At 43.8% G+C, this 14986-nt stretch overlaps 1 protein-coding gene across 7 annotated transcripts in view; it reads left to right on the top strand.

Moving 5' to 3' along the window:
* Positions 1–14986, top strand: part of KIF16B (kinesin family member 16B) — a 328211-nt gene that overhangs the window by 198311 nt on the left and 114914 nt on the right. For 5 of the 7 annotated variants that reach the window (XM_062203838.1, XM_062203844.1, XM_062203841.1 and 2 more), the window contains exons 18-23: positions 1896–1928; positions 2276–2329; positions 4427–5782; positions 9245–9397; positions 12814–12910; positions 13650–13700. In XM_062203838.1, the coding sequence (XP_062059822.1) occupies positions 1896–1928; positions 2276–2329; positions 4427–5782; positions 9245–9397; positions 12814–12910; positions 13650–13700 (1744 nt within the window). The remainder of the gene's footprint in view (positions 1–1895; positions 1929–2275; positions 2330–4426; positions 5783–9244; positions 9398–12813; positions 12911–13649; positions 13701–14986) is intronic. The other 2 variants (XM_062203839.1, XM_062203842.1) reach the window with 1 other exon arrangement.

Below are 14986 nucleotides of genomic sequence, written 5' to 3' on the forward strand. Positions count from 1 at the left end.
TTGTGGCTTTCGGCTTCCGATGTGTGACCTTGTCAGAGCAGTGCCTACTGATGCACTGCTATTCCCAAGGAAATAAAAATTGAGAAGAAAGATAATCCCATTAGGGAAATCATCTGGCTTTAGAAGTATTTTATCCAATCATTCTTTTGACTGTAAATATCTCCAGGAAGACTAACCTATACTTAAATGTGACTATATTGACTAGGAAGTCTTCCCAAAGTTCTCTTTATTGTTACATAAAAGAGCATGATTGGGGGCCAGTGCTGTGGTATAGCAGGCAAAGCCACCACCTGCAGCACCACTATACGGGTGCTGGTCTGAGTCTTGGCTGTTCCACTTCCAATCTAGCTCCCTGCAAATGTGTCTGGGAAAGCTGTGGAAGGTGACCCAAGTGCATGGGCCCCTGCACCCACATGTGAGACCTGGAAGAAGCTCCTGGCTCCTGGCTTTGGATTGGCCCAGCTCCAGTTGTTGGGGCCATTTGGGTAGTGAACCAGTGGTTAAAGATCCCCTCCCTCTCTCTAACTCTGCCTTTCAAATAAATTATATATCAATTTTAATGAAGCCCTGTTTCTACTTAATGACATATGGGTTTGGCTCAGTGACTGGCAAAAGCTTATATATATAGAGGTGGTTCAAAAGGTTCATGGGCAAACAGAATTAAAAGATAAGTTTATTTTGATGTAAATCAACTTTGAAGCCCATGCATATACCTTTTTTCATAATACACATTTCCCCTGACTTTTTTGAAGATCTCTCAGAAGTATGTGACTGATTTCTCATGGATGGCAATGCTTTAAATAAGCTGGAGATTATTTTCATTTGAAAGTAGGATAAATATAGCCCTATATAACAAGTTTCAAAGAAACATTTAATACTCTTTTAAATGTCCCACATCTGAGTATTACTCAGAAAATGAGTTAATAGAAGGTGTTTTGGAAGCAGGATGTTGTGGGTTCAAATCCTGGCTCTACACACATATTACTGCTATGACCTTAGATAGGTTGTTTAACATATGCTGGCTCTGACTCCTTCATCTGTAAAATAGATTTGCTGCACAATTTGCTGCAATCAGAGTTTGCTGGGAGGACACAGGGTGGTAGCACATGTAACTCAGCACAGCACCTATCAGGTAGTCGATCTTAGGTGTCCTTGCTAAGTCCTCAGACAAAATATTCTCAACAGTAGTCCAACTTACATGGCAGAGTGATCTGCTTGAGATATTAGATCATTGAAAGAGCCACTGTGTAACCAGTCTGCATCTGCGCGTTAGCCAAGGAAAACCACTTATGGCTTTTTTTCCCCTATAATTCAGCTTTTAAGCTGTATCTTCCATCTTCCATAGCAGGAAAATGTATTGGATTAAGTGGATTTTCTTTAATAGGGATAGAGAAGCTTTGCAATAATTAATGTTTGAGAAAAAATCAACTTGCATTACCAATGTTTTAGTGAATTGTTTTTAAAATTTCCCTCTATTTTGCTAGCACTGTGGTGAATCTGTTCATGATTTCGTAATCCCAGTAGCTTAGCTCCTATAACTCATACTTACTAATTACAGGGAAGAGCTCGATGAAATATACACGCAGTGCATGGCTGTGGTCATAAAAATCTGACTTTCTCTTCACAATCATGGTTGGTGCTCAGTTGTCTTCATTACTGTGATTGTCATGAGAAGTGCAAAACACAATTGAGCTAACTTTTTGGATTATCGGCTTTATGAAAAAAATTACTGTAAATTATTATTCATAAACAGGTATTTCAACTTAGGCATGGCTATTAGCTTTTAAATAACTTGTTGGTTTTCTCTTGATGTTTCCCCCTGTTAAATGCTTTTCTTAATTGTTGTCTGTGCTTTGTCTCTCTCTCTCTCTCTCTCTTTCCCTCCCTGCCTGCAGTCTTTTCCCTATAAAAGGACCCATCTGTCTAAGGTAGAGATTCTCCATTTTTATATACTCATCAGTGACTAAGCTACATGAAGTAGACATGTTTATCATTTAGAATTCTTATTTAATTCTGCTTTATCAATACACTGAAGTTTTGTTTGTTTTTCTTCAAGTAAATTTTGTTCTTTTCAATGTGAAGTACCCAAATTTATATTTAATTTCTAATCATAGTCATAGAGCAAAAAATATACTTTGAACCTGCTAATCCATGGTATTAACAGCAATACATGAAGAACTGGGGCTCTTTGTAATGCGTGACTGTCTATATACAGAGAATGAGAGAAAGAAAATGTGTTTCCAAAAAATGACCCATTTTCATCTGATTTTATTAGACTTGAATTTGAGAGGCAACAACGTGAGGAGCTTGAGAAATTGGAAAGTAAAAGGTAAGGCACTTGGGCTTGAGTTTCAGTGTTCCTGTCTGTGGATTTCTGTGTCTGGGTTGGACAACTTTCACCTGTCTCTGGTTTAATACCTCCATCTTGCTCGGGGTCTTCAATTTACATCTCTAATAACTGTGTGTTGTGTTTTTGTTTTTTAATCTGGCTAGTTTTACTTCATGTTTACAATTTTTTTTAAGGTTCATCTTAAAATATTTGTAAGAAAAAGGAAAGAATCAATGGGAAAATTACTACATTGATTAAAATCAACGTATCAGATATTTATTTATTTAAATTTAACTCAAAAGTTAATATCATTTCTTTATAATATCCCTTTAGTTTTTTTAAAGATTTATTTTATTTATTTGAAAGACAGAGTTACAGAGAGAGGTAGAGACAGAGAGAGAGGTCTTCCATTTGCTGGTTCATTCGCCAGATGGCCGCAACGGCCAGAGCTGCACCGATCCAAAGCCAGGAGCCAGGAGCTTCTTCCAGGTCTCCCATGCGGGTACAGGGACCCAAGGACTTGGGCCATCTTCTACTGCTTTCCCAGGCCATAGCAGAGAGCTGGATTGGAAGAAGAGCGGCTGGGACTAGAACCAGCGCCCATATGGGATGCCGGTGCTTCAGGCCAGGGCTTTAACCTACTGTACCACAGCACCAGCCCCAATATCCCTTTAGTTTTAAAAAACCAAACAGGTGAGTGAAAGAAGGGAAGGATAAAGAGCTAAGACAGAGGCAGGTGTTTAGCCCAGCAGTTAAAGCACCCACATCCCACAGTGAAGTGTCTGGGTTTGAGCACTGGTTCTACTTCTGACCCCACCTCCCTGCTGATGCAGACCCTGAGCAGCTACAATGGTGGCTCAGGTGAGTCAGTTCCTGCCACTAATGTGGGAGACTGGATGAGTTCCTGGCTCATCCAAGTGTTTCAGCCCTTAGCTTGGGGCCATGTGAGCATTTGAGCAGTGACCCAGTGGGTGTGAGTGTGCTTTCTCCCTCTGCTCTCCACCACTTTGTGCCTCTCAAATATATAGAACTCTCCCTTCCTTATACCCCCCTCCTTTTGTCACACCATTTTTGTGTTGTTTGACTGTTGGTATTTCAGCTGTTTCACTGATTTTTTTGAATAGGTATTTATATGATCCAAAATAATTATTTGATTAAACTGTATTTTCTTCTTCTCCATTTTTCCTGTCCTGTTTAAAACAACCAAAGAAATGGAGCAAGGATAGGCATTGGAATAAAGCCTTATAAAGACATAGAAAATCTGTAGACAAGATTCCAGTCATTGTCTCGAATGAATTAGTTTAGTTTTCAGTGTCATACAAGATGGATGTTTGGTAGGTCAGGAAGTGGAGGACATGTGTCCATATTCTTACACGGCTCTGCTTTCCAAGGCCATCTCTACCCCAACACTTTGATTGAGGCCCTGGTGAGAATCATTTGTTCTCTAAGAGAAAACATAACATGGAACCTCTAGATTCGTGCCTTTGAGGCGTATCCTCAAGTGGAGAGCCTAGTTATCAGTGTGATCCATTAATAAACTAATATTTTGGACCATCTGGTGATCACCGTTTGACCTAAACTAGTGATTAAATGCTAAATAGCATGTAGTTATTTGAGCCGGAACAATGAATTGTCAATTATCTTGACTTTGATATTCGACCCCAGTGAGTTGAAGACAGCAGAAGTATTTTTCCTTTAATGTCATCATGTAACTGAACTTCTGTTGAGTTTTAGTCATCGGGCTGAATAAAATTATTCACACTTAAATTTAAATTGGCCATGGTTCTCTCTCTTTGAGCTCAGGGGCCTTTTTTAATTATATCATGCATAACACATGATTATAGACGCCACACAGAGATGATATCAGGCTGGCGCAGAAGACCAGGCCGATGGTGTGCTGGACAATGAGAGAATAAAAAATGTTGAACAGCATGTTGCCAAAAACATCAAAGGACAGCAGTTCCTCCTCTTTTATCTGAGGGATGGGTTTTGGCTCCACGTTGTCTACGCGTTTGCGGAATGTTTCAGTTAGGGAAACGTGAGCGCGACATCTGAACATAGTGATAAGATAACGATTGGCCCGTCTTTGCCTCGCAGGAAACTCATACAAGAAATGGAAGAGAAGCAGAAATCGGACAAGGCTGAGCTGGAGCGGATGCAGCAGGAGGTGGAGACCCAGCGCAAGGAGACAGAAATCGTGCAGCGGCAGATTCGCAAGCAGGAGGAGAGCCTCAAACGCCGCAGCTTCCACATCGAGAACAAGCTGAAGGACTTGCTCGCCGAGAAGGAAAAGTTTGAGGAGGAGAGGCTCCGGGAGCAGCAGGAGATCGAGCTGCAGAAGAAGAAGCAGGAAGAAGAGAGCTTTCTTCGCGTCAGGGAGGAGCTGCAGCGGCTCCGCGCGCTCAACCACAGCGACAAGGCTGAGAAGCTTCAGATATTTCAAGAGCTGGACCAGCTGCAGAGGGCCAAAGATGAGCAGTGCGCCAAGCTGGCATTGGAAAAGAGGAGGCTGGAGGAGCAGGAACGGGAGCAGACCTTGCTCGTGGCCCACCTCGAAGAGCAGCTGCGAGAGAAGCAGGAGATGACCCAGCTGCTGCGGTGCGGGGAGGTGCAGCGGGTGGAGGAGGACAGGAGAGACCTGGAAGGCATCCGGGAGGCCCTCCTGCACGTGAGGGAGGCCCGGGCCGGAGGGGAGGTCGACCGCGAGGAGTTGGAGAGGGCCCAGCTACAGTTCTTAGACTTCAAGCGAAGGCAGCTCGTCAGGCTGGCGAACTTGGAGAAAGACCTGGTTCAGCAGAAAGACCTCCTGGAAAAAGAAGTTGAACAGGAACAGGAAACCCTGGGGCATTTCAGACGTGAAAATGAAGAAGAAGCCAGGTTGTTGGCTAGAAGTGACGAGAGTGTCGCCAATGTCGCCCATGTGACCCAAGATGCAGAGAAAATGAAGCCAGTGGAGAGCAGGCTGCAATATAAAGAACGCCAGCTCCAGAACCTCCTGCAAAATCAGCTGCCAGCGCTACTGGACGAAAAGCAGAGAGTGGTGGAGATCCTCGACAGAGGCGCGCTCGGCCTGGACAACACTCTTTATCAAGTCGAAAAAGAGATGGAAGAAAAAGAAGAGCAGCTCGCCCAGTACCAAGCCAGCGCAAGCCAGCTGCAGAGGCTGCAAGCCACCTTTGAGTTCACGGCCAATGTCGCCCGTCAGGAGGAGAAAGTGAGGAGAAAGGAGAAGGAGATTCTTGAGTCCCGGGAGAAGCAGCAGAGAGAGGCGCTGGAGCGGGCCGTGGCCCAGCTGGAGAGGAGGCACTCGGCCCTGCAGAGGCGCTCCACCCTGGGTGTGGACATCCAAGAGCAGAGGCAGAAACTGGCCGCTCTGCACGGCAGCACTGAGCAGTCAGGGCTCCATAGCAGCCTGCAAGCCGAGCACGAGGCCCTAGAGAGGGACCAGGAGAGGTGAGAAGGGGCTGCGGAAAGCGTGGCACACAGTAGGTGCAAAGCATCACTCCCCTCGTACCTCCTGGTTTTGTTTCGTTCTGCCTTTTTCTTTTTAAGTGATTCTTTTAGATTTTATAGTTTCTAATACATAGGCAAATGATTTTTTTTAACCAAACCCAACAAAAGTATCTTTAAATGTTCTTTTACTTCTCCTTTAGATCCTTGTTTTGGAATCACTGGCTTAGAGTTGGAGAAAACATAAATGAAAAAGAAACCATTGTCCATCACCCTACTACCTGTGGAATGTGTGTGTTTTAATATTTCCTTCCAAAAATGGAAAAGGTTGAGAAATCTTCTAGGGCAGCCTAGATTCTTCTCTTCTTCTCCTCTCCCCTCCCTCTGCTCCTTCTCCTTCCCCTCTGTCCCTCCCTCCCCTCTCCCTCTCTTCCACCTTCCCGCCTTCCCTGTCTCTTCCTTTGCCCTCTCTCTTTCTTACCCTTCTCTCCGTGTTCCCCGGCTCTTTCCTTCTTTGCCTCTTCCTTGTCCTTTCTCTCTCCTGTCTCCTTTTCCCTGCTCTTCTGCCCCAGCGGCCTCACACCTTCCAGTGCTTGTTCCGGTAAAGCCACGATCCCGTCCCCAGCATTCATGGATTGTACCTGGTGTGCTGATTCCCACAGCCTGATGGGAGCCAGAATCAATACTTGCACCCCCATTGATTCCCAGTATCTGACAGGAGGCCTCAGGACTGTATTTACAAGGCAGCCGGCCAACTAGCTAAACTTCCCACAAGATTCTGATCACAGCGGGATAATGAGCATGTTTGGTGATGGTGATTGATATTCTTTTGGTATAAATTAAAGTGGGGATCTTGCACTCTTTTCATAGTAAGCAAAACATATTTATCTGTGTCCATTTAGTCCCTATCCCCATGCTCACCAGATAGTAGGTTCTCACAATGAAAAATGATGTCAGCTTGAGAACAGCTTTTCTAGGAGCCCTGTGGACTTGATGCCAGCACCCTCAGAAAGGCTGGCAGCACCTGGTGTGCAAAGGAGATTTGTACTCCAGGGCGGCCTCATCCTACTGTGTGTCCTTGGGCAGGATCTCTCCTTCTTGGGCCTCAGTATCCCCTCTTGTGTAAGTGGATGAGATCAGGGATCTGCATTTTCTTTTCGCTTTTGGTCACTTGAGACCGCAACTGAAGTCTAGGTTGAAGGCCTTGGAATGTACCCCTCCCACAAACTCCTTAGGGGCTTCAGTGGGGTCCATAGTGCCTGCCTGTCAGACCCCAGCACGGCACTGGGCAGTTGCTGAGGAGGAGGCAAGACCTGCTCAGAAGTGTTAACCATAGCCTTCACTCATCCTCTTGCCTGAAAAGGTCAGGATAGCCTCCTTTCCAATGATCTGCTTCTACTGTGGCTTATAGTTACCATTGCCCTCTGGTAATTCCCTCAGGCATAACAGCAGCAGAATAACAATGCAAAGCCATCATGTCACTGTTTCAGAGAAATAGGTTGGAGGTTTAAGAAAATGATTGCAGGTATGTTAAGTAAATGAAATTGCTGGACAATGCCCCAGCCCCAGGAAATTTAAAGTAGTGGAGGCCACGCTCTCAATTTGTGTCCTGCAGCGTGCAGTAAGAATGCAGCATGAGCTTTTAGCTTGATGTCCCTGGCTTTTGTCAAGCAGCCACTTAGTATTACCACTCTTTAATAGAGCCCACGCAGGACTCGATTTCCGGGGGAGTGATCTCCCGGTGTCAGCATTCCTGCAGAAACCTCGCACAGGGGGCTGTTCTGATGAAATAGACTTTGCTGAGCCCTACTTCGGACCAGTTAATTCTAGACCCTCTGATGTCTCTGTGATGCCCCTGCCTCTTTCCATGTGTTTCTCTTGTGCTTTGTTGTCTCTCCTAGCCTCATGGCTATGCCAGGACCTACCAGGCAGCCCAACTTGAGCCCTTCTGAAACTCCACAAATGTGAAATACTAAATTCTTACAGGGCCAGATTGTACAGCAGTACACTGAACTTGGCTTTGCCCATTGGCTTCTCAGTGGTTTATGAGAAAGATTTCATCCATTTTTTTTTCTGTTTTCTTTTTCACCACCGACTCACTCCAGCTCCCCAGTGACATGCATCAATCCCCACAGCAGGGATAACAGAAGCAACCTGTTAATACGCCTTTGTTTTCAGAGTCCTTGATGCCAAGCATGAGGAAATAATTTGTGTAACTCACACTCTGTTTCAAATGCCATGTGAGCATTTTCCTTTGTCTTCTGAAGAAAAGTAGCATCATCCCCAGTTTTTAGGTGGGGAGGTTGAAGCCTGCAGTGGTTAGATACTGGGGCTGGTGTCAAACAGCCAGAGAGTGGCAGAGTCACAACTTGAGTCTAGATCCACTTAACCCCTCCAGAAGTGTTTGCCACACTTTCCTTTTGTTTACTGACCACATGTCTGGCCAGTTCTTTATATGGGAGCCTAACATATAGCAAGCCCGTTGTTTATATGGGATGCCTTTCTTGGGCTGCTGTGTTTGTCCCTTGCCACCCATAGAAATCTCAGTCTTCAAGGTCCCAGGTGAACCCCCTTGGCTCTGCAGAGTCTTCTCACCTGCCCCAGCACTGAAGGTCAACTGTGAACAACCCTAGCAGGCATCTTCTCAACTATAAACACTGCTGGTTACCTGCTTCCATCCTGCTCATTTCTTACCATTGCTGAGACCCTGTTAATATCATCCCCCTTCTGTCACTCTTCTCTGCCCATTCCCGTCTTGAAAATTCCACACACTCTGCAGGTTGAGTCCCGGGCAGTGCAGCAGGCAGAGGAAGACCTGAGGTTAGCTGGCACTGCCTCCTGTGGAACTTCTGAGTGCATGCCCTGTGACCCCATGATCCCATCACTGAGCATTAAGAAGTTGGCTTTCATGCTCAGGGTAGAGTCCCGTTGCTCTTGGTGACACCAGATGGCTAGCAGCAACATGCACGGTGTGTCGGCATTTGACACTAGAATCTCTGATTTTTTGTTGCTGAAAGAATTGAAAGACACTAGTTGCCTCTCTATTTGATCCATGAAGACATTGAGACCCAGATTTAAATTACCTGTCCAAGTTCAAGCAGCAGGTGGGGCACAGCCTCCAGCTTGGTCTTAAGTTTCCTGAGGCCAAGTTTACTGGCAAGCTTGGTTCTTATTTAGCCTGGTGGCTGCAGATTCAAGCATTGCCTGGGCCAGCAGCAGAATGGCCTTATTTACACTTGACCTCATAGACCGTGTGTCATTTACCAATGGAGATAAACTTTTGGTTCCACAATTCATGGCTTATTCTAATTTCTCATGGGTCTCAGCCTGCTTTCCTAGGTTTATACCCACTGCTTCCCTTTTCATATCCAGAACCCCTATGTTGTCTAGAACAGTGTCTCACACAGTGAAAAAGCTCAGGAAAGATTATTAATGAGTGAATCTGTGTGGTTCCTATCTCTGTAGGTTAGAACACGAAATCCAGGCGCTGAAGGAAAAGATTTGTGAGGGCGATGGTACTCAAAGAGGTCCTCTTGGGAGGCTGGAGGGAAAGGCTGCTTCTGCCAGCTTGCCGTCCAGTGCTGAGAAACTGCACCTGGTACCCCTGATGGATGCCAGGTACTCAACATTAAACGTACTGGGTTTGCATTTCATGTGATTTCATGACTTACTGCACCTGTAGTGGCTAGCCTGCATATGGGGTGATCTGCCAAAGGCAGCAGGGGGCGCATGTGCCTGAGAAGTGCTGTCTTTGTCAGTTGATGCTTGGCTAGTAGTGAAGCAAAGGGTCATTGGAAGGAAATCAAGGAGCTGAGGACTTGTCAGCCAAGGAGGTGGAATTAAAAGACACAGGGTGAGCCAGTACCTCCAGAAATGCAAGGCCAAGTTGAAAAGAACATAAACAAGAAAAAGAGGGCTTTGCACTGGCAGTTAAGTTGTGTAATCATAGATTACAAATAAATGATGTTTATTACAACACTGTACTAGTATCTTCAGAATGACTGTGAGTAGAGTCACATAATTAACATGATTGTCAACTAAGGTGCCACTGTTGACACAGTCTTTCTTTACCTGGCTTTTTTTTTTTTTTAAAGGTTATTTTCCTCCATTCCATCAATATGCAGAGGACATTTCAGATTGGGCTGGTCCTGAGCCCAGGATATTGGGGATAATGTATTTGGATATCAGAATGCCTGAGCCTCTGTAGTCCTTTCAAACTCTAGGTCGTCCACATCTTCTGTGGGCTACTTTAAGATCGAAGTGAAGATCAGGAGAGATCATCTGTAGATGGTCTTGGCTCGTGATCAGTTGCTCTTGATTTTGTTTTCAGTGCTAAAGAGTAAATATTCTACTTTATTTGGGCTATTATACCTCAAATAGTGATCTCTTTACCTACCATTTTAGAAAAGTAGAACCTTGTTTCTCTGCAGTCAGTAGTACACAAATGTTTCTCACATTTGTTCTGCATGTGCTTAGAAAGATGAAGCCATTGGTTGACTGAGTGACTGTGCTGAGATGTACACATGACAGGTGTCTCATATAAAATAATCAGTGTCTGTTGAATTGAGAGAGGGGAGCCCAGAAGTGAGGAAGGCTTCGCTTTTGGCAGTCTGAGCCATGAGAGAGATTCCTCTCTCTCTTGAGAGAATTAATCTCTGATGTTATTAAATTCTCTAGTCTCTGGTTGCTTGGGTGGATTGACCTAAAGACAGCCAGAGATTGGGCCTGAGCAAGGCTGATGCTTCTACTCCATTTGCTGTACCTACATTCTATGGAGCACCAAGTATTCGACTGTCAAGAGCTTCACAAATCACTGACTTCTAACTTCTGCCCAATCATGTCCTTGTGCCAACCATTTTGAAAAGTGGAGACCTGGGCAGGCACTGTGGCGTAGTGGGTAAAGCTGCCACCTGTGATGCCAGCATTCCATATGGTCTCTGGTTCGAAACCTCACTGCTCCACTTCTGATACAGCTCGCTGCTAATGCACCTGAAAAAGCAGCGGAGAGTGGCCCAAGAACTTGGGTCCCTGCATCTATGTGGGAGACCTCAAAGAAACTCCTGGCTCCTGGCTTTGGCCCAGCTCAGCACTGGCCATTGCAGCATTTGGGAAGTGAACCAGCAGATGGAAGATCTCTCTCTCTCTCTCTCTCTCTCTCTCTCTCTCTCTCTCTGTATCTCCTCTCTCTAACTCTACCTTTAAAATATATATTTTTAAAAAAATATTTATTTATTTGAGAGATAGAGTTACAAATAGTGAGAGGGAGAGAGAGGGAGAGAGAGGTCTTCCATCCGATGGTTCACTCCCCAGATGGCTGCAATGGTCAGAACTGTGCTGATCCAAAACCAGGAGCCAGGAGCTTCTTCCGGGTCTCCCACGTGGGTGCAGGGGCCTGAGGACTTGGGCCATCTTCTACTGCTTTCCCAGGCCACAGCAGAGAGCTAGATCGGAAGTGGAGCAGCCAGGACCAGAACTGGCGCCCATATGGGATGCCAGGGCTTTAGCCCACTGCGCCACAGTGTTGGTCCCTAAAATATATCTTAAAAAAAGAAAAGTGGAGATGTTAACATACAGTATCTCTGGATTGGCGCTGATAACTCAGTTAGAGTCCAGTAACAATATATGAATAAAAGACATTGTTCAATCTGCATAATGAAGATTCATAGAGAGTAACTTCTAAAAGTTCATAGAAAATATGATCAGAAGTTTATTTTGGCACAAAAATAATTAAATCTATGCATGCAAGTGTCTTCAGAAGTTGAAAACTATGGAAAAAATTATCCCTGAATTTTAGGATTTTTACACCGAAATAAACTGACTTTTTAAAAATATATTTATTTATTTATTTATTTGAAAGGTAGAGTTCCAGAGAAAGAAAAGGAGAGACAGAGAGAGATCTTCCACCTGCTGGTTCACTCCCCAAATTGCCACAATGGCCAGGGCTGTGCCAGGCCGAAGCCAGGAGCCAGGAGTTTCTTCCAGGTCTCCCACATGGGTGAAGGGCATAGGGACTTTGGCCATCTTCCACTGCTTTCCCAGGCACATTAGGGAGTGTGTGGAAGTGGAGCAGCTGGGACTAAAACCAGCACCCATATGGAATGCTGGCACTACAGACCTCAGCTTAACCCTCTGTGCCATAGTGCTGGCCCCCAAATTTATGTTTTAATTCCATTCTCCCACAGATCTTTTGAAGTGTCCTTACACATCTACTTTTCTTTTTTTTTTTTTAAGATTTATTTATTTACTTGAAAGAATTACATAGAGAAGGAAAGGCAGAGAGAGAGAGAGAAAGAGAAAGAGGTCTTCCATCCAATGGTTCACTCCCCAGTTGGCTGCAACAGCTGGGGTTGTGCCTATCCGAAGCCAGGAGCCAGGAGCTTCTTCCCAATCTCCCATGTGGGTGCAGGGACCCAGGCACTTGGGCCATCTTGTACTGCTTTCCCAGGCCATAGCAGAGAGCAGAATTGGAAGTGGAGCATCCGGGACTCGAACCAACGCTCACATGGGATGCTGGCACTGCAGACGGCAGCTTTACCTGCTACGCCACAGAGCTAGCCCAAGCATCCACTTTTCTTTGTAATCTCATAAATGACCTTGTCGTTGAAGAAAAACTGTCACCTCTATCAGTGTGAGGAGACCAAGTCATAGGGAAGGAAATGTTCTGCTCAGGTTTGGATCCAAGACTGCGGAGCCTTCTGAAGCCAGAGACTGGCTTTCTCTTCGCCTGCAGTGAGAGTTTCACTAAGGGAATTCCTAGAGGGTTTGGGTGGAATCACTTACTCTCCTTTCCAGTCCCAATATTTTTTCATTCCCCCAATTCTGTCTTATCTGTGGAAAACCCAGATATTGAACTTGTGGCACTAGATTTCTTTAAAAACAAAAAACAAAGATTAAAGGTCTCAAGTTGTTGTTATACTTGGCACTTAGGATGAGAAAACTCTCAGTTATGAGGGGCGTGCTCACAAAGGGATCTCAAAATGCATGTCCTATGTGGTTGGAAATGTTCACGTTTGCCTTGTCTGCACCGTTCTCAGGATCAGTGCTTATATTGAAGAAGAAGTTCAGAGGCGTCTTCAGGATCTGCACCGTGGGCTAGGTGATGACAGCAGTGCCTCTGCAGATATGAGGAAGGTAAGCTTCTGGAGCCAAGCAGTACAGTCTTTCCCTTTGCAGAACAGCCTGGAGGATAAGTTATTAATGGTGCTGGCAGTGGTGGGATCTTTATGACTTTTTCAGTGAGAGAATTCGGGTGTGGACTGTTCAAGAAAAATATTAAATGTTACCTGGATATTATAATATTGCTTGATTGCAGCTTAACAGTTTAATAGTATTGATTTAAGAGTGACTTTATATTAAATTTTATAATTTTTTGAAAACTCTTCAGTGGATATAAAGTCCCCTAACATGCTGTATTTTCATAGTTTGATTTATAAAAAGCCTACATTTTTCTCTTTCTCCCCCAAATACAATCAGTTACCATTGGCACTTAATATACTTTGTAAATTATCCAACATAGAAATGTAATTTTGCCGTTGAGAAGATACATGTTTGTGACAAGTTGAATGTTATCAAAATTAAGACAGTTCACTTCTAAACTGAAAATTAGGAAATATCCTAAGGAGATCTTGCATTTAATGTCCTTCTTAGAATTCCAAGATTATAAGTAAACAGCTCAGTTCTGTTACTGGCAGATTGGTCACTAGAGCCAGGCTTACCTTGGGAATATAAGCTCTATAGAAGGATTGTCATTGTTGAATGACAAGTATGTTTCTTTAGAATTTTATTCCCATAAATACTTCGAATCAATCTCCCCCCCCTCCCCATGAACAAGCTATAATTTAATATAGAGCGCTTTTTATTTTCTTTTCAGAATAATGAGAAACTTCACAATGGCACCATTCAACGTAAGCTAAAATATGAGGTAGGTAATGATTTTTCAGATTGATAGGGTCGCCTTAAATTATGGCATGCTTGTGTGATTAAATTTTCTTAATGTTTAGTTGCATAATTAGAATTTTGAAGTCCCAGTGAGATTAATGGCTAATAGGAAAGGCAAGCTATTATATGGACTTGAAATTAAACGGAATCCTGCAGGTTGAAATTGCTTTGACTTTATTTGAATGGCATGTAGCTGTGGTGGAGCTTTGCCCAGTTTTTCATCCGTAACAGTATCCTTTCCCTTGGTCTGCATTTAAAAGGCAGAATTATATAATCAGAATCAGATATGGGGTTTGGAAATGAAACTGAGCATTTCTCTATGTTTAAAAGAAAAAAAAACCTGGTCATTTCATAGACTGTGAGTTGGCAGTAGTACAAAGGAAAGACTCGCGATTGATTAGCTTATTTCTCTAGTGCATTGTCAAACCATGGTTTATTTGGGCATACAATTTGTAGGGTTTTACTTGTATTTTTTTCCACCGAGGGGCATATGGTCTTTCCCATACTATTCTAAATTTAATAAATAAATAAATAAGTGAAAAGTTAAAAGCAAACAAACAAAAACCCAATAGGTGGTAGACATTTTCCGGACGGTTGTCCACACATTACTGAACAGAGAGTGAGAAGGGTGGATGTTCCACAGTGGGCTCAGCTGACTCTGACCACAGCCACCCCCTGCCACTGATCTTGTAATGACACCCTCCTCCTGTGGACACCCATCTCCTTAGCAGGAACCACATGCAAAGCACAACGTCGCTTTTCATTTCTTTGTGTCTGCAGTGCCTGACACATCACAGGCATGCAGTAAGCCTACCATGGTGATGCTTTGTGTATAACAGTGATGGTAATCCAACCACTGCGGCCATAATTAAGGATTCCCGTGGAAAGAATCAAAAGGAGAGTGAAATGTGACCTGGTTTGGACTATTTATTTTTTTTTGGCATTACTCTGTAACTTAATAAAAGTATACCCTGATTTGTTTAGCATTTTTAATGTACCATCATGGATTATTTTCGCAACTAAATTTGACCTTTTACACACCAAATCCAAGGTCTTAAGATCTATTTTAGAGAAAATGAAATCTTAGGCCAAGAAATGGATACTGTGGATCAATCCTATTCAGTGCTATCAAAAATACTCAACGATTCATAAGCTATAGAATATGGAAATAACTATTCTCTATATGAATCAGATCTACTCTTGAATCATATGTCAATCAACAGGAATGGCTTGGGGTTTCAATTTAACCTCTGAATTAATGCACCCAAT

Source organism: Lepus europaeus, chromosome 10 (genome assembly GCF_033115175.1).
Source record: "Lepus europaeus isolate LE1 chromosome 10, mLepTim1.pri, whole genome shotgun sequence".
Lineage (NCBI taxonomy): Eukaryota > Metazoa > Chordata > Mammalia > Lagomorpha > Leporidae > Lepus > Lepus europaeus.